This window comes from Amia ocellicauda, chromosome 3, assembly GCF_036373705.1.
Source record: "Amia ocellicauda isolate fAmiCal2 chromosome 3, fAmiCal2.hap1, whole genome shotgun sequence".
NCBI lineage: Eukaryota > Metazoa > Chordata > Actinopteri > Amiiformes > Amiidae > Amia > Amia ocellicauda.
The window spans coordinates 11837698-11856119 of NC_089852.1; the positions used below are offsets into that span (position 1 = coordinate 11837698).

At 39.3% G+C, this 18422-nt stretch overlaps 3 protein-coding genes across 5 annotated transcripts; 1 reads left to right on the forward strand and 2 right to left on the reverse strand.

Annotated features, from left to right (window-relative positions):
• Positions 1-1561: 1561 nt before the first annotated feature.
• Positions 1562-5403, reverse strand: avpr2b.1 (arginine vasopressin receptor 2b, tandem duplicate, 1). Its single transcript, XM_066698157.1, has 2 exons — positions 4504-5403; positions 1562-3992 (listed from the first exon to the last, which is right to left on the reverse strand). The coding sequence occupies exons 1-2, from the start codon at positions 5369-5371 to the stop codon at positions 3784-3786; spliced, it is 1077 nt and encodes a 358-aa protein (XP_066554254.1). The 5' UTR covers positions 5372-5403; the 3' UTR covers positions 1562-3783.
• A 2846-nt stretch (positions 5404-8249) lies between these two features.
• Positions 8250-13632, reverse strand: trnt1 (tRNA nucleotidyl transferase, CCA-adding, 1). 3 transcript variants are annotated; one of them, XM_066698159.1, is made up of 8 exons: positions 13480-13632; positions 12612-12750; positions 12053-12246; positions 11509-11647; positions 10579-10705; positions 10028-10221; positions 9430-9683; positions 8250-9230 (listed from the first exon to the last, which is right to left on the reverse strand). In XM_066698159.1, the coding sequence occupies exons 2-8, from the start codon at positions 12748-12750 to the stop codon at positions 8985-8987; spliced, it is 1293 nt and encodes a 430-aa protein (XP_066554256.1). In that variant the 5' UTR covers positions 13480-13632; the 3' UTR covers positions 8250-8984. The 3 variants fall into 3 exon arrangements, with proteins under 3 accessions (XP_066554256.1, XP_066554255.1, XP_066554257.1); XM_066698158.1 differs by having other exon boundaries at positions 12612-12767; XM_066698160.1 differs by lacking the exon at positions 13480-13632 and adding an exon at positions 13410-13428.
• Positions 13633-13694: 62 nt separating this feature from the next.
• On the forward strand, positions 13695-16520 carry vhl (von Hippel-Lindau tumor suppressor). The gene is made up of 3 exons (XM_066698161.1): positions 13695-14214; positions 14580-14702; positions 14896-16520. The coding sequence occupies exons 1-3, from the start codon at positions 14025-14027 to the stop codon at positions 15102-15104; spliced, it is 522 nt and encodes a 173-aa protein (XP_066554258.1). The 5' UTR covers positions 13695-14024; the 3' UTR covers positions 15105-16520.
• Positions 16521-18422: the final 1902 nt, after the last annotated feature.

The following is an 18422-nucleotide window of genomic DNA, read 5'->3' on the forward strand; positions in this document are numbered from 1 at the left end:
AACTGCAAGTTGCATAAAACATGGGCCAATGTAACAATTGTCAGCATCAAGAGGTAAGTCCACACATGCCAAATACAGAATGGACACCCTTTATGTGTTTAATGACTTGTGCCTTTGGGCCTATGCTCTCTGCGCATGTGATTAAGATGAGAGTGCAGTTTACCTTGTTTGTGAGGACTAAAACTTCCCAGATCCTCAGTTACTGGTTATTGGAAACCTGTTGGACCCCTCAATCCCAATATCAAATGAAGACTATCCTACCCAACACCAAATTATCTGATGCACAATGGACTCTCTACCTTAACCCCTATACTGCACTGTTCTTAAACAGACAGCTGAGCTCTTAATTAGTTAATTGAACTTAATTGCACCTATTTGACCCTTTTTCCAAATGCAGCTAAAGATTTAAAGGAAGCTTGAAATCCTGCTAGATTGCAGCCCATGAACTTTCTTGCCATACCAGATCCCGTCTTGTCTAGTCTAGTCTAGTCTTGTTCTTAGTTTCACTGATCCCTTTCTTAAGGTGTCCATAATTACAATTATTCCACAAGTGGTTCTCTATTAACCAAGGATCTTCATGCACATGTACAAAGTGTCAGACATGTGATAAATGTTTTAAGTGTGTGTGTGTCGGGGGGGGGACTTCCTTTGCTGAAGATTCATTAACAGCATGTCCAGGCTTTAAAGTTTGTGAAAATAAAAACTAAAATGGGTGAAAGTCAAGGCATTATTCTCAAGAGAAAGCAAACTGTCCATCCAGCAACATTTATTCTAACTTTGATCAAAAGGAATCTGACTTGTGTGTTTCCAGAGGAAGGAAATATGTTTGAACGCCTTGGGAAAGAGTTGCTATTTTTATTCCCCTTTTGTACCCTTTCGCAAAAAATATAAAGACATCTGTAGGTGCATTTCCTCCTTTATGGGGCATTCTTCCAAATCAAGTTTTCCTTTTCCCCTTCAGATTACCAAAATAATGTCTTCATCAGCAACTGCCTTCAGTAAATGAGACCCAAAACATCTTCAGTTCAATTCACTGTGACATTATTTCCATCAGTAGTTCTTTAAAAAGACACCAGAAACCCTTTACATTTCTCAGTTGTTGATTGTGGTTGTGGCACTATTAACATTTATTGGGATGTTAAAACCGCAAAAGACTGACAGTAATAATCATATTTCAAAATACAGATGTGTTTTTCTAATGTGCATATTTTCTGAAATGCATATTTGATGTGGCAACTGGGTAAGGGTGTCTGCTCAGAAATAACTTATTTAAAAATCGAATTCCTTACCATTTTTGTTCATGCAAGAGTTCATATTTATTTAGTTCAGCAACAGTAGACTGGCCATTGTGTTGTAATCTGCTGGGCTTTGCCTCCCTGTATATTGTATTGCATTCTGCTATATTCTGTATCTTTTTCTGTTTAACCATTCCAAGCATCAAACCATATTCTCAACCAATGAATTAGAATGTGCTATAAGAACAAAATATATATTATATTTTATTAAGTAAACATGTTATACAATCCAATCCATAAAATCACTCACAAAATAGCAGGAAAAGGAAGACTTAATTATTTTATTTTAAATACATCATCATACAAATACCAACATGTAAATAATGATCAGCTGCACTTTGAAGACACAGAAGATCCAGAACAATTGATATTTCACAGCAAAGCAATTATTTTCCAAATGCCAATGGAAAGCTAGTTTACATCAAATACATGTTGGGTTCTCTCAGTATATATGTCTGATAAACAAATTAGACAGTTTGAACATGTATATTGGAAGTAAGGAAATGGTTAAAGCAGCAATGGGTTTTTAAGGAAAGGAAATTAAATGTATTAACCAAAGTATACCCGTTAGCTTGCCATTAAAAAAACTAAAACCTCTAGGATCCCTTTTCCATCTTGAAAGCTTTTTGATTAATTCTGTTCAATTTGACATTCACAACTTTGTATTTATTTCGTTTTTTTTGTAATTTTGTATAATTGCTTAATTATGTATTTATTTAAGTATTATTTACCTTTTCTGTTCCAAATTATTCCTTCTTGTTGGGGTAGTTTTTGTATATTTGTTCAATACATTTAAAATACATATATTGGTTCCCTGGCTCCCTCCTGAGATTATTTTAATGGCTATTGATGGACTCCTTATTTTGACCATGTGTAAAGTACTCTGAGCTGTTCCTCTCGTGCTGAATGAAAGGTTTAAACATAGAAAATGATTAATCAATAACAGCTATGAATTGTCTTTGCTGACGCCTGCCTTCTGGATAAAGATTGCCACATGTTAAGGATTAATCTGTTTGGAAATGTTAAAGCTCCTTTACAGAAAGTGCAGAATAATCCCTAAGAATTTAGGCTTTGTCCATAAACAGGAAAAACAAATGTATAACTTCTGCTAAGAATAGCTTTGTATTGCCAGTTATAGTTTTGTTAAACAAGAAGCATGTAAAAGACATTAGTAACTCCCACTTATTGTCATTGTGGAAACGTGTTTAGAATAACACACTCTGCCTGAAGAAATGTAGCTGTTTACAACTACTGTACAGGAAAGGAATCATTATTTCTCTTGCGTCTTTTCACAAAAACATACATTATACTTAGCTCCTCCACTCTCCTGGGACTGAAATGAGTTTACATTTAGCTCTCAGATCGTTTATTTTGGGCAGGTGTAAGTTTCCAGTTTAGTTCCAAATAATTGGAGTGGTAGTTACTGAGAAAAGAATCCGGCTCTGAAAATCGTTGAACTAATGCACACTATCCGTCAAACAGTGCAGCAAATTGCACAGTTCACGTGGGAAACGGTTTACTGATTCTTCACCCACAGGGTTTTTCTGCACTCACTGATGTGTCAATGGCTACCTGCATTAATTGCTGCACAGGGAAATAAAAACTAAGAAGTTCAGAAAGATTATGATGGGTGTGGATTTTGTTGTGTGCAACAACGGGTGTGTTTAGTGAGAAGGATTCTCATAGATTTTCCTTTTGATCTTTCAGTTTTTATTGATGCCCATGGGCAAAGACTTACTCAACTCATTATGACAAGACATCTCAGAGAGAATATTTGTTAAATTTCATTTGGCCAACACCTTTGTGCGAGGCAGCTCACATTAATCACGAAACTGAAAAGAAGAAATTAAAATAAAGTTATAAAGTTACACCTTCACACAGGTGTTTTTTTCCACAGAAGAATCTGTATATACTATAGATAAACTGTACACATTATCTTCTCATTTTTATTACATAATATACAGTTGTGTAACATCTGATACACTTTCTGACCAGCAACAATAATGTATTAACCAGGACCAACCTTGTTACTTCCTTTGAGACTCACTTGCTTATATTGGTAGTGGCGGGTCACGTTTTTCCTATATTCATCCTCCATTACTGTCAACCTTCCTTCAACAACTAGTTTCAACAACACACACACACACAGATATCCTTGACCTCAATTATTATTTATCCTTCCGACTATCATACTTGCTTGACAATTACCCCAGTGCACTAATATAAAACATCTTGGATGACTTTTAGTTGATTACATTGAGTGGGGAAATGACCTGGATGTTTTATTGATGTTTTTGTGGGATGTTTTGGTTTTGAAGGAACACACCTTCCATAGCAGCAATGTTCTACCTCGATTTCACATTTTGTTTTGTGTATTTCTGTTTTTATCTTTTCTCCAGTGGGGGTGCTTCATTTTTGGAGTAGAACCCTGGCAACATCATACCCACCCATCTGAAGAGTGTAAGAAGAGTAAGACATAGAGAACTCTTTATTTTGAGTCTGAGAGGCTCTTGAAACTCGTGTAGAGCGTGCTGACCACTGTCGCCTCTTCTGGTATGGAGTCCTTTCTGTCAGATGCCTTCCTGCACAGTACTGCCGCCAGTCTCTTGGGCAGCTTCCCACTGAACAGCATGTAGATGCAGGGGTTTGTGCAGCTGTTTAGACTGGCCAGCAGCATCAAGATGGTAAATGTAGCAGCTGCAAATGGAAAATGAATCAAAGAAAATGTTCATGGCAATCTTTGTATATATATATATATATATATATAAAAATAACTATTTGAAATAAGTACAAGTTATGAACAGACACCAACATCCACACAACTGGACTTAACTGGTATTATTATTATTATTATTATTATTATTATTATTATTAGTAGTAGTAGTAGTAGTAGTAGTAGTAGTAGTAGTAGAAGTCATAGTAGTATGTCTACTACTACTACAGCATATAAATGCTCTTGTATATGATACGTACCTTTGATAAACACATAACAGTGTTTCTTGGGGGTTAGCTCTTATCTTTAATATATGTATTTTTCCATCTCATCAACCAAAATTATAAAGCAAAACAAAATGTGTGTTGACATTAAATCCTGCATATTAGTTAATCATCCCTACCACATAGTTAGTTTCTCCTGCGAGAAATATATGTATATTGAAATATCAGGAAGTAGATTAAGGACATGCAATGGTATTTACAGTGTTCTTACTTTCTGTGGGTGCGTTGTCATCCCACACGGACCACAGTTGGACAGTGAAGAAAGGAGCCCAGCAGATGATGTAGGCCAGCACAATGACGACCGTCATCTTCACAGTCTTGATCCTGGCTTTGGACACTCCGGTCACGCTGCTTGCCCTGGAAGGCAAAGTGTTGGCAGGGGCGGACTCTCCCTCCTGGTGCGTCTTGATGAACAGGTTGATCTGGACGGCTCTGCAGATTCTCACCTGGCACACTACCACGGTGAAGATAGGGAGGATAAAAATAACCAGCGTGGTCCATGTAACGTAGGTCTTCAGTCCCCAGGGGTGGATGAACTCAGCCCAGCAATCGAAGACACCCGGTGCGACTTCAAACCGGGAAAAGATGAAGATCTGCGGGAGACTGCCGACCACAGAGATGGCCCAGGCCACGCACACCGGGACGTTCCAGCGCGTCCTCTTCCTCTGGAAAGTCACCATGGGGTTGCATATTGCCTGGTAGCGGTCAATGGTCATCACCACAATCATGTAGGTGGATGCAAACATACCGACCACCTGTAGGTACTTGACCAGCCTGCATAAGACGTCGGGACCGATGAACCTGTCTGTAACGTCCCATATGAGTTGGGGACACACTTGAAAAAAAACCACCACTAGGTCCGCCAAGCAGAGGTGAAGCACAAAGACGCGCATTCTGGACACCTGCTTGCGTCTCTTCCACAGCAGCAATAAGAGCCCGGCGTTTAAAATCGCAGCGCTCAAGAATATGATGCCCAAAAGTGCGATTTCAATTTTGGCTAGGTTCTCGTTTCTGGGTAAGTCTTGGCTCACTTCCATTTCAAGAGTGAAATTACTGATATTTGAGTAAAACGAATCCATATTTTCTCCCAGACTCACAGGCTTGCGTTGGGATCTTGCACTGAGGAGAAAAGAGGAAAGAAAACTTATTAATTGTATTAAACTCGTATTATATGCAAATTGTGCTTAACAGGAACATGCTGAAATACTTTGTTACAACTGGTAAAAACCCGTGTTGATTACATGTGATAGACAATCGAATTATGTTTTATGTATTATGATCATCATCATATAATTATTGTGATTATTAGCATTACTATTGCTTTGCAAACTTTTCTTACAGTTTAAACAATTATACTTAAATCATTTTCATTCAATTCGATATTGGGATACTAGTTTTCTAACGGCTATATATAAACCTCATACGAGCCATCAAACCAATACATGCATTTATCATACACAGCTTCTATAAAATATACCGTATACAATTTGATATATTGTATTCAACATTTTAGTTTTATTTATTTTACAAATATTGTCGCTACCCAATCTGGAGTCCATACAATACATTAATATATTTAATACAGTATATTGAATACTGTAATCGTATTAAGGTTTTGCTGCAGATGACATCAGTGTTGTTGAGTTTGTGTAACTTTCACCATCTTACATTTTACTGCACAGTGATATTTTAAATCAATTATCTTTCTTTTCCTTTTTGATTTTAAATAGTTTTGTGTATAAAAAAAGATAAACACTTACATATGCTTCTTTTCTTCTTATTGGAGTTGTGTGAGGGTTTGGAAAATAAAACCACCAGTAATAGCACTACATGAACTTGCTTAGCAAAATACGATTCGCCGCTGTTGCATCTGGCTTTATATTCCTGAAGCGCTTCAGCAGGGAGGAGCTATCCATCAGCACCAGGACTGAGCCGTCATTCCCCTCAGAGCAGCGCAGGCAGCGCAGGGAGCGCACTGGACTGGACTGGACTGGACTCTCCAACCAGAGTTCGTATTCAATTGTGCATTAAAAAAAACATTTACAGTTTCAGTTTGTATAAAATGTAAGAACTCAATGGAGTTAATGGAGTTAAAAGTTAATTCTCCCTTTGTGTTCAATAAACTGCAGACTAGTTTTTCTATAGGCTTCAAGTAATCCGGTAAAAAAAAAAAAAACATAATTGATAAAGGAGTATAGTTTATACATAATAATATTGCTTCAAACGAAGGTTATACATAATATTGATTATTAACTGTATGTAAATATATATTATACATATACACTCACCTAAATGATTATTAGGAACACCATACTAATACTGTGTTTGACCCCCTTTCGCCTTCAGAACTGCCTTAATTCTACGTGGCATTGATTCAACAAGGTGCTGAAAGCATTCTTTAGAAATGTTGGCCCATATTGATAGGACAGCATCTTGAAGTTGATGGAGATTTGTGGGATGCACATCCAGGGCACGAAGCTCCCGTTCCACCACATCCCAAAGACGCTCTATTGGGTTGAGATCTGGTGACTGTGGGGGCCAGTTTAGTACAGTGAACTCATTGTCATGTTCAAGAAACCAATTTGAAATGATTCGACCTTTGTGACATGGTGCATTATCCTGCTGGAAGTAGCCATCAGAGGATGGGTACATGGTGGTCATAAAGGGATGGACATGGTCAGAAACAATGCTCAGGTAGGCCGTGGCATTTAAACGATGCCCAATTGGCACTAAATTGGCCTAAAGTGTGCCAAGAAAACATCCCCCACACCATTACACCACCACCACCAGCCTGCACAGTGGTAACAAGGCATGATGGATCCATGTTCTCATTCTGTTTACGCCAAATTCTGACTCTACCATCTGAATGTCTCAACAGAAATCGAGACTCATCAGACCAGGCAACATTTTTCCAGTCTTCAACTGTCCAATTTTGGTGAGCTTGTGCAAATTGTAGCCTCTTTTTCCTATTTGTAGTGGAGATGAGTGGTACCCGGTGGGGTCTTCTGCTGTTGTAGCCCATCCGCCTCAAGGTTGTACGTGTTGTGGCTTCACAAATGCTTTGCTGCATACCTCGGTTGTAACGAGTGGTTATTTCAGTCAAAGTTGCTCTTCTATCAGCTTGAATCAGTCGGCCCATTCTCCTCTGACCTCTAGCATCAACAAGGCATTTTTGCCCACAGGACTGCCGCATACTGGATGTTTTTCCTTTTTCACACCATTCTTTGTAAACCCTAGAAATGGTTGTGCGTGAAAATCCCAGTAACTGAGCAGATTGTGAAATACTCAGACCGGCCCGTCTGGCACCAACAACCATGCCACGCTCAAAATTGCTTAAATCACCTTTCTTTCCCATTCAGACATTCAGTTTGGAGTTCAGGAGATTGTCTTGACCAGGACCACACCCCTAAATGCATTGAAGCAACTGCCATGTGATTGGTTGGTTAGATAATTGCATTAATGAGAAATTGAACAGGTGTTCCTAATAATCCTTTAGGTGAGTGTAGATCTATACATAGATCACCTACACACACTATTAGTTTCACTTCAGTTGAGTTACAATGCATCAACAAAATCTAACCACATAACTTCTTTGATTGTGACTTGCTACTGTTGCTGGGCAGGAGAAAGGTAATCAAAAAAACACAACCCCCTTCTCTTTTCTCACAGGGAGACAGGTCCCGTTCATTATGCTGTTGTTTCTACAGTGGGTGGATATAAGTAAGTATTCATGAGACTACTCCTTCTCCCTCATTAGCAGGGCAGCACAAACCTCTTTCGATAACCCTTACTGCTGCTTCAGTAAATCAATAGTTAGTGGAGAAATGTAAATATCAGATGTTTTGCCATAATATAAACAGCAGCATGATTTTGTGCCTTGTTGATTGTTAAAAGCAGGGAAAAAATATGCTTTTAGTATGTATCCAAAATAGAAATTAGAAGAGAAGGGAAACAAACTAAAATAAAACAAGTTATTTATTTTTCAGAATATGCACTTGAAAGAATAAGATGAAAGTTTTAACTGTACACGTACAACAGTGTTTCTCAGAGTAATACAATTCAAACAAGAGCTAGAAAGAAGTTTCATGAAACATGCAGCATGATCATTTTTATATTTCACCAAGGTCATAAATAACGGTTAATTTTAAACAACTGGCAGAAAACTAAAGTAATTACTATCCTTGCAGGTCTGCATAATCTGCTGTCAATATACAAAGTAGCAAAGTGCACTTGTGTTGGTGGGTTGAATGTACGCAAAATATATAGGTATTGTGAATATCACATTTAATTTGTTTTGTAAAATGCAAAACCCTTTAATTATGCTTACATTACCTTATGTCACTACTATTAACAGTAAATTGATGAATGATTTATTTTTTGACAGCTATACCCATGAATCACAAGTTTGAACACCCCATGTAGTAACAACAAGTAAAGAGGGATGGGAGTCGTCCTGCAAAGCCACTTCATGGAGGAACACAAAAACTGTTAATCCAACCTCCCTATGCTTTTGTGTAAACTTATTTTTTCATTTCAAGCAGATACTTTTCCTCTGGAAAGATCAATCCCTTTAACTTTCACCTCCAATATTTTCAGTAGCGTCAGAAACGGGTTATGGAAAAAGTGGAGCAATGGCAGTTTTTCCTTTTTTTAGCAATGGTCTGAAGGGGCAGGAAACAGAAGCTTCTCTATTTATGACTTGACATTGTTTAATAGTTCCTCCTTGTCCATTTGGTACCGGCTCTTTTTCCAGATCTCCCTCAGGTTCTGCAGGATTGTCCCGATCTCCTTGCCAGAAGATATGCCCATTTTCCGGAGGTCATGCCCACTGACTGGAAAGCGTGGGATGGACCACTTCTCCATTTCAGCCAGCAGCTGCTCCTCCCCCTGGTACTTCAGGAGCTCACAGACTTTGTGTTGGGCATCTGGTTCCCTGGACTAGGGATAGGAGAGAAAAAGCAGTGACACATAAGAACCCTTTGAGGAAGAAGACCCCTAAGCACCTGCATAACCATCTCCACCAGACGAGACAAAGACGGAAACAAATGGGCAGGATTTGAAGAGAATACAACTTGGACAATCATTCATAGGCTTTGCTTTTGGTGCATCTCAGAAGGCAAAGAGAGGTAAGACTTACATCAATAATAAAGTCTCTGTATGGCTTCAAACAGTCTGATTCATCTTCTGCCTTCAGCAGGTCTCTTCTGTACTTCACCAGGAACACACCCAAGTTCTTTTCCTCTTTAGAGATCTTTAACCTCAGGTCGATTTTCTCCACTTCCTCTGTTGCCCTGAGCAATGCAGACAGGACAGTCATGGGCTTTGGGGACCACTTCTGTACGTGTTTCCACACTCGATTCAGCTCCACTAGATTCCCCTCCACAGGTAACCCTGAAACAAATTAAAAAGGAAAGTGGATTTGCTCAGCAATGTCAGTGGCAGGGCATAAGCACCTGAATAGATCCTTTAAATATAAAGATTACATTAAAGGGCACTTATTATCATGTAATTCTAGGCCATATGTGAGGCATGAATTGGAGAGTTCAGCTCGGGGGTGCGAAACGCAGGTGAAAAAGTAAGTGCTGAAGTGTTAAAGCTCCTGAATAAGCAGAGAGCAGTAGTGCCACCTGAAATGGACAAAACTGCCCTGTGAAGGGAAGAGTTGAGCTGCAGTCAATACTGGGCGGCAGGTGTGCACAAAGGTGTGAGAATATCTGTAGCACTAGATCGCTTACCAATATACTGTGCTACGTCAAGGTCGTACATGAGGTCTATTAAGTGGGCCGCATGGTTTCCCACCAGAGTCTTCTTCAGTTCCACCCAGATCCTCTCTCCTGAGATGCCAGCCAGCCCTTTGGCATTCTCTCGAATGGCCTCAAGTGTCTCAGGCTCATGATCTCCAGGCTCCTCTGCCACCCTCCCATAAAACCTGCAGCCACATCAATTGGGTGAGTCACAAGGAGAAGTAACCCTGAATATCTTACAATAGATTATTATTATTCCCCCTTGTTGCTGCTTAAAGCACAATTCCCATTCTAAGTTATTTGAGGCAAAGAGATAGCTCTTCGTATTGAGGTACCAGGGAATATAGCTATGATTCCCTGATCGCTTTCTTTAAGAATAATGATCAGCCACGATCCTGCCATTTTTGAACAGGAAAATGTTGCTGTAAATATTTTATATTTTTTCTATCAAATAATGAAATCTGGTTTAAGTTCTGGTTAAAAAAAAAAAAAAAAAAAATCTTGTGTGCTGCTTAGATATAGTAAAATAATAATGTAAGTACCTGAAATATCGTAGAATCCTCAAAAAATCCTCCTGGATCCTCTGGTTTGCACTTCCAACAAACCTGACCTTTCGCTTCTTGAGATCTTCGTACCCGTTAAAGTAATCGTACAGAGTGCCATCTAATCCTAGCACCATACAGCAGGACAAGTTAGTTATGTAGAGTCTTAAAGCTAGAACAGTGTACCATCCTTTCTAGGAAATCAATTTTATTTATCACAGAGAAGAAACAAACAGTATGGCTTGGAGGCACTGAATGAAAAAAAAAAAATCTAACCCTTTTCCTGGTAATTTCTACATTATATCTACTCCCTCTGGCTTAGACTGTCAAATGTTCTTGATAGTAAAGCACTACACATCAATCACTCTGATTAACATATTTACATTGTGCAAGAGATGCGGCTTCTCAGAAAATCTCCACAGGCGCTTTCTTTAAGCCAATGTCAGGTTTTGAGTTGGCTACAATTTGGTGGTCATTTCATATTAAACAATAGCATGACTCAAAATGTGGTATACAATTACAGTAATATTATTTGGGATCAGTTTGCAAAGCTTGCTCTCAGTATATTCAGGGGGTCACAACAGACTGTTTCAACAAAGTCAAAGTAATACAGAGAAAAGAAACAGATGACCTTCATTAAAAAGGTATTAATGTCAAACTAAGCCATAAATACCACAGGCAAGACATTTCCAGAAAAGGACACAGTTAAGGCTACAGCCTCAACCATTGCTTCCAAGGCTCATCTTGTTCAACATGTATTTCTTTAAGGTATCTTAACAGAATAATTCACAGACCCATTGCTAAGTAACCATCCATCCATCCATCTTCAAAACCGCTTATCCTGGTGAGGGTTGATAAGTAACCCTTTTATAAAAACAAAAGAAGAAATAACTATGATTTCCTACTTGATCAAGCAAGTACGTGGTTTACCTAAAAACATGGAATTGATGGTGAGGTCCCTTCGCTCAGCATCTTTCTGCCAGTCAGTGGTAAACTCCACTTCTGCATGCCTCCCGTCCGTCACCACGTCAATCCGCAGTGTGGTCACTTCAAAATTCTGGTTGTGGATCTACAAGACACCCAGGCACAAACACACAGTAAGCACCACTAGATAAGGAGAATTCTGGAACTGAAACTGCTCTTTGATTGGAGGTTTATAGGATGAAAGGCCTTCAGCCTACTGAATTAAAAGCTCTATTTTTCAGCCCTGTTACTCCTAATCTGTTAAAACTCCTGTGCATGGTTAACATGGCTAATTTGCGGTTTTAAATTAATTAAATATTTCAGGTACATAAATGTGTAATTAGTACACAGCAACGCTAACATCCAATATTAATAGGCTAAATTTGTGTCAAATTAAGTGGTTTGTACTTTACTTTTCAGACTCATTTAAAATAACAACATTAAGAACTTTGACAGTTACATAAACGTCTGCTTCTGTGGTGACAAAAAGCTCTATTAAAGTCCGTCTGACCCTGGCAGTTATGGTGCCGTGCTGCTCTCCTTTATTGTTGATCATTCTGATGCCCGCTGTCTGGAACATGCTCTTCATCTCGCTGGGGGTGGCTGTGGTGGCAAAGTCCACATCCTGGGGCTGTTTGCCTGACAACAGGTCCCGCACAGCTCCCCCTGCTATCCTCAGCTCAAACTTATTCTGCTCAAACAGCTCTAGAGAAACCAAAAACAAAAAGGATTACCCAGGAGTCCACCAGCCTGGTCCTGGGGAATGTGTACATTTCTGGACGGCTTAAATTAAATATGTTGATCAGTTTGCCAGTTTTTTGGGTCTGTAGTCACTAAGCATTTAAAGTTCCCTATTAAAACTGCAGGACTATTTGTTACTTTCATAGAAAAGTAACATTATTAAAACGATTATCACAGACGGTTATCTGGTAAGCAGAGTTCCCCAGCACATTATCCATTGCAGTAGTCTTAAAGCATCTCTAATATTTATTCATTTTGTTGTTCTGTGGCTCTGTGGCTACCCTGAGAAGGGTGCTACACAAATAAAAATGGATTGATTGATACTGTACCTGCTATACCATTCAGGCCATCTGTGAATAATGACTGGAACTCTTTCGTTTTCACCTGCATTGTGAACAGACTTCTGAAGCTCCAAGCAAGAGAAACTCTGCCAACTACTGTCCGCCTCAAAAATACTCGTCTCCACATCTGAGAACACAAAACACCTTTAACAAAAATAACAAAACAAACTTGGGGGAAGTAAATCATAAACAATGAACATCAGATGTAAGAGTGCAATTGTAGCCATTAAAGATTAATGTTACATCCTATATTAATTAATACAGATATCCTGCTATACCAGAAACAGTATAGAACACAAGGCTGCATGTATGTATGCAATAATGCATTACTCTGTAACAGCTGCACTTGCATCTCTATTTGTAAAAGCGGTTACGTTTCAATTTTGCAAATGTAACTTCTGTGACGCACTGTGCTGATCTACTGAAATAGGGATGACTGAGATTGTAAAAAGCGACTGATTTAAAATAATAACTCCGACACAAACAACGCCATGGCGACAATAAGAGCTAAACATGAGTCTATACATTAACATTTTTAACATTTGAAGAATGTGGCCAGTATTCGTCGAGATGCGTGAATAGGACGAGTTTTGATACTATAAATACTTAAATACACTGATACAACATTAAAATAAAGCTACGTTTATGCGTGGTACTTGATTAAATTATTGCAGGTATCTACAGTGCTGTAACAACGCATGATATGACATGCATGTATGATTTTAGAAATGCCGGTAAGGACTTATTATTCCATGACTTTTACTTTTCACGTGAAACAAGATATACCTATTTAACATTTCGTTTTGTACTGAAACGGAATCTCTGTGGGACAACCACATGCAGATCACATACTGACCTGAAACAAACTGTTTCATTAGTCGCTTGTCATTTCCACAACATGCGCTTCATTCGCTTCCTCCCATCGTGCAACTGTCCCACACAAGGCCCTCTGGGAACTGCAGTCTTCTTCGTGGACACAGCACGAGTGGCGGCCTGCTCTGTCTTTCAACGAGCCTTCCGGGGTTCAACGGGAAGTGACGTCGCTTGAACCCCGCGTCAGAGGAGAGCTGAGAAACAAACAGTAGCCTCAGGAGATTTTTGGGGAAGAAACAACAAAATAGATCAAAATTCTTAGACAACGAGTAATGAACTGCGTATTTATTGGACAGCCGCCAGTTACCATTGGATAAGTTGGACGGATTTGCATCAGCTTTAAACGGAGCATGTCTCCAGCTGTGGTATACATAAAAGGTATCTGATGTAACTTAGTTTGATGTGTTTGTAAGAAACTTTACAGCAAGAGGCTTCGCTGTGTTTGCTCCGTAATGTGTCCCAGAGCAGACGACTTTCATCAGATCTAACTCTAAGCACACTTGCTATACCACACTGCGCTGCGCTGTCATGCCTCAGGAAGCCCCGGAGGGTCCCCTGCCTTTACTGAGATCCCTGAGCAGCGACACACCTGCCAATGTGATATTTTGTAACCGGAGCCCTTGCGTTGTGCGGCCCATCTGGATCAACTTCAAAGGCAGGCCGCAGCCGTATGACAGTCTGCAGCCTGGGACAGGGAGGCGCATGAAGACCTTCGTCAGTGAGTCTTGCTCAGTTTGTCCTTTTTATCCCCAATACTGCTGTTTTGAGCTGTATATAAATTGGCAGCAATCTGTATCTTGATATGTAAATTAAGATGATCGGTTGCTGTTCCACATTAGGGATACCTTTAACGCATGGTTCATTCGATTGGGCAAATTAAGAAAGTCACAGTATAAAATAGCCTACTGGCAATCCTGCTTTAAAAAGAAAAATGTACTTTTTTTTTTTAAGTTAATAAAATACACCTGGTGGTTACAGGATTCGTGCAGTGGTTTGAGTGTTTCTGTAGTTATTATGTGAATACTTACTGGATTCATTATTATTACTAGAAATACGTAAAGTAAGCTTTGTATTCAAATGTAGCTCACCCTTGGCTGTTCAGAGACGCAGAGACGGATGAGCCACTGGCTGTGAATGGAAATGAGATGTTTGTCCCCACAGCAGCCCATAATACTCGGATGGTGTTGCTGCACATCACATTGCCAGGTAACTTATTTAAATATGCACATTTTGTTTTCAAGGTAGGACGATATTGAAAATAATGATGATGCCATTCATCAGGATTATTTGGCTTACATTGTTAATTACTTAAATGAACAAGGAAATAGTATAATCACAATCTCTTTGCCTTACCTGTATATGCTCTTCTAAATGTTAAGTACTTGTCAATGTTTTGCAGTCTTCACGCTGAAAGAAAGGTGCCTGCAGGCTATCCGCCGTTTGGTCCGGCCTGAAGACTTCAGGAAGCTGGAGATTGCCAGGTGTCTCCACGAAGACCTGGAGGATCATCCTAGTGTGGAGAAAGACATGAAGCGAATTGCTCGCCGCATGGCCCAGCAGTTGCACGAGGAAAGAGAAGCCAGCAGCCACAGAGACTGGACTGGATGAAAAACAATACAATACTTAAAATATTCTGTGCCGCAAAACAGACACTATGATGACAAGTTCCTAAAATGTATATCTTACAAAGACAATAGGGACAAGTGATCGCAACTGAAGATGTGGAACAAACCTTATCTGGTTAATCTTTTGACCCACTCTCTTCCTATTTTGCAATATTTAACCTAAAATCCAATCATTAGGAATGCTGTGAATGTGAGGTGCTAATTCTGCTGCTAGATCCTCATTGTTGTTTAAATGATCTGTGTGAACTGCATCGGAGTCAAACAAAGACCTTTTCGTTATTTTAAATAATGAAGCATTTTTCATAAAGAGCAATGGCGTATTGATACTGGTACGTTTACATAGAGAGACAAGGAAGAAAAAAGAAAATGGCAGTAATCCACTGTGTCTAAAGTGAAGCATTCCTGCTTTGATTGTCTGCTGGGTGCCTACGTCATGCAGCACAGTGCAGCCATAACAATATTAGTCCTGTTTCTGGAATTTGAAAGATTTTGTAATGTAAAAAACCCTTCAAGAACTTGGAACACCAATGTTTATTTCAGAGGTTTTAATAGCTTCCTCCAAGCCTTATAATAACTATGTTCGTGGTCTAGTGGTATGTGACAGTGGCTAGAAAAACGCTCATTCTCCCAGGCCACTGGAATGTGACCGAAGTTGTTCCCACATCTGCATTATGTATCGTCTCACTATATGACTTGTATGGGCTGTGATGTTAAACATGATCAATTTCATAATTTCAAACTGGGCATGCACAGGGTTTTAGAAACTCTTGACTCAAGCTCAAACAAAATTAGTTATTGTTAATTCAATTAATGTGCATTGTCAACCCAAATGTACACCCCTATCTGCAGTGGGGCACTATAGGGTAATCAAGCAATCATTTTTGGATGATTGCCTCCCTCTCTGTGTGAGAGGTGTCTAGGCATCTATATCGTCCTTGATTGCTGCTCATGGCAGATTGAGAGCGAGTGCTGCTGTAAAGAGTGATTGTGGGCTGCAGTTCAAGGTGAATTCGTTTCTGAAGATTTTGTAAATCCCACAGTCCTCTAGTGCAGCTGTAGTGTACTTGTAAGAGAAACTGATTGGTCTTTGTCACTCAAATCTCTTGTGTAGTTTTACTGTTAAGCAACTGTATATTAATTTCCTGTATTAGTATTTTTTTATTATAACATTCTAAAGGGTCTTACTGTATGTATCCAAGGTCATGTTTCAGAGAATATTGAGCATTCCGTGCATATATCTATATATCTATATAGATATATAGATATGCACAGTATAAATGTTTGTGCTCACTCTAGCATTTGGTTTTTAAACACGTCAAACAGTTCTATTTAATGGTGATACAATGAGCATTTTGGAGCTGTATTTCTTTTACGTTTAGAATTAAATTGGTAAAACTAACCTTTTCTAAAGCATTTATTTCTCTTGTATTCGTGTGTGGGATTGGAAATGCAAAATATTTGACCAGGTTGCAGGCAGCAGTATGCTCTCAACATCAGTATGTGTTCTTGGGTGCCGAAGCTTGCCTGGTTGATTTGGAATACAAGCCTGTCAAGTGTCATTATGGAGGGGTAGTGGGAGGCAAATGCTGGAGATACAGAAAATTAGGAACTTTGTTTAACTTCAAAGAGTGCATTTCAAATGAAGCTACTCTGCATTAGTTTTTATGTACGTAATTATTTAGAGGGCTTAGGTTTTTATTTAAAGTAGGCCGAAGTAAAACTAATTGCTGAACTACAGAGGATGATAAATTAAGCTGATGTTTCAGTTCCTATGCTCTTGTCAGTTATTGAATGAAGGGAAACATCAACTTGACACAACACTGTTTTTTCCATTGAATGTATTTGAACCCTTGTTTATGTCCTAATTGTGTGGGTGTGGAGACCTTCGATCTTTATTCTAACCTAGTTTTAAAAAAGGCGAAAGACCTGACTGATTGCATATGTATTCAAATTCATTAGTCAGTATGTGGCTTTTGAATACTAAGTTAGCTGCTGAAAATAAGAAGTACATGCTCACCTACTCATGTCTTAACCTTTGAGCATAATGTGGAATAATAAAGTAAAATTAATAATATAAAAATAATAATTTAACCTAATGTTAGCTCCAGTTTAATCATGCCCCAATCAGCAGTTTCTCAGTGCTGTATATTCTCTGAAGCTGAAAAATCTTTCTTTAAAATAGATTCTATATATATATATATATATATATATATACACTCACCTAAAGGATTATTAGGAACACCTGTTCAATTTCTCATTAATGCAATTATCTAACCAGCCAATCACATGGCAGTTGCTTCAATGCATTTAGGGGTGTGGTCCTGGTCAAGACAATCTCCTGAACTCCAAACTGAATGTCTGAATGGGAAAGAAAGGTGATTTAAGCAATGGTTTAAAGCATGGTTGTTGGTGCCAGACGGGCCGGTCTGAGTATTTCACAATCTGCTCAGTTACTGGGATTTTCACGCACAACCATTTCTAGGGTTTACAAAGAATGGTGTGAAAAGGGAAAAACACCCAGTATGCGGCAGTCCTGTGGGCGAAAATGCCTTGTTGATGCTAGAGGTCAGAGGAGAATGGGGCGACTGATTCAAGCTGATGGAAGAGCAACTTTGAAATAACCACTCGTTACAACCGAGGTATGCAGCAAAGCATTTGTGAAGCCACAACACGTACAACCTTGAGGCGGATGGGCTACAACAGCAGAAGACCCCACCGGGTACCACTCCTCTCCACTACAAATAGGAAAAAGAGGCTACAATTTGCACAAGCTCACCAAAATTGGACAGTTGAAGACTGGAAAAATGTTGCCTGGTCTGATGAGTCTCGATTTCTGTTGAGACATTCAGATGGTAGAGTCAGAATTTGGCGTAAACAGAATGAGAACATGGATCCATCATGCCTTGTTACCACTGTGCAGGCTGGTGGTGGTGGTGTAATGGTGTGGGGGATGTTTTCTTGGCACACTTTAGGCCCCTTAGTGCCAATTGGGCATCGTTTAAATGCCACGGCCTACCTGAGCATTGTTTCTGACCATGTCCATCCCTTTATGACCACCATGTACCCATCCTCTGATGGCTACTTCCAGCAGGATAATGCACCATGTCACAAAGGTCGAATCATTTCAAATTGGTTTCTTGAACATGACAATGAGTTCACTGTACTAAACTGGCCCCCACAGTCACCAGATCTCAACCCAATAGAGCGTCTTTGGGATGTGGTGGAACGGGAGTTTCGTGCCCTGGATGTGCATCCCACAAATCTCCATCAACTGCAAGATGCTATCCTATCAATATGGGCC

What these genes read in the sequence shown, in the direction of transcription:
- trnt1 (XM_066698158.1), bottom strand. An exon ending in ACGGCACCATAACTGCCAGG is followed by an intron (nt 11,648 to 12,052) that starts GTCAGACGGACT and finishes GGTGTCTTGTAG; the next exon opens with ATCCACAACCAGAATTTTGA. An exon ending in ACAGAGACTTTATTATTGAT is followed by an intron (nt 9,231 to 9,429) that starts GTAAGTCTTACC and finishes TCCTATCCCTAG; the next exon opens with TCCAGGGAACCAGATGCCCA.
- avpr2b.1 (XM_066698157.1), bottom strand. Translation starts at nt 5,371, where the DNA reads ATGGATTCGTTTTACTCAAATATCAGTAATTTCACTCTTGAAATGGAA. An exon ending in TGACAACGCACCCACAGAAA is followed by an intron (nt 3,993 to 4,503) that starts GTAAGAACACTG and finishes TTCCATTTGCAG; the next exon opens with CTGCTACATTTACCATCTTG.
- vhl (XM_066698161.1), top strand. Translation starts at nt 14,025, where the DNA reads ATGCCTCAGGAAGCCCCGGAGGGTCCCCTGCCTTTACTGAGATCCCTG. An exon ending in GCGCATGAAGACCTTCGTCA is followed by an intron (nt 14,215 to 14,579) that starts GTGAGTCTTGCT and finishes ATTCAAATGTAG; the next exon opens with CTCACCCTTGGCTGTTCAGA. An exon ending in GCTGCACATCACATTGCCAG is followed by an intron (nt 14,703 to 14,895) that starts GTAACTTATTTA and finishes AATGTTTTGCAG; the next exon opens with TCTTCACGCTGAAAGAAAGG.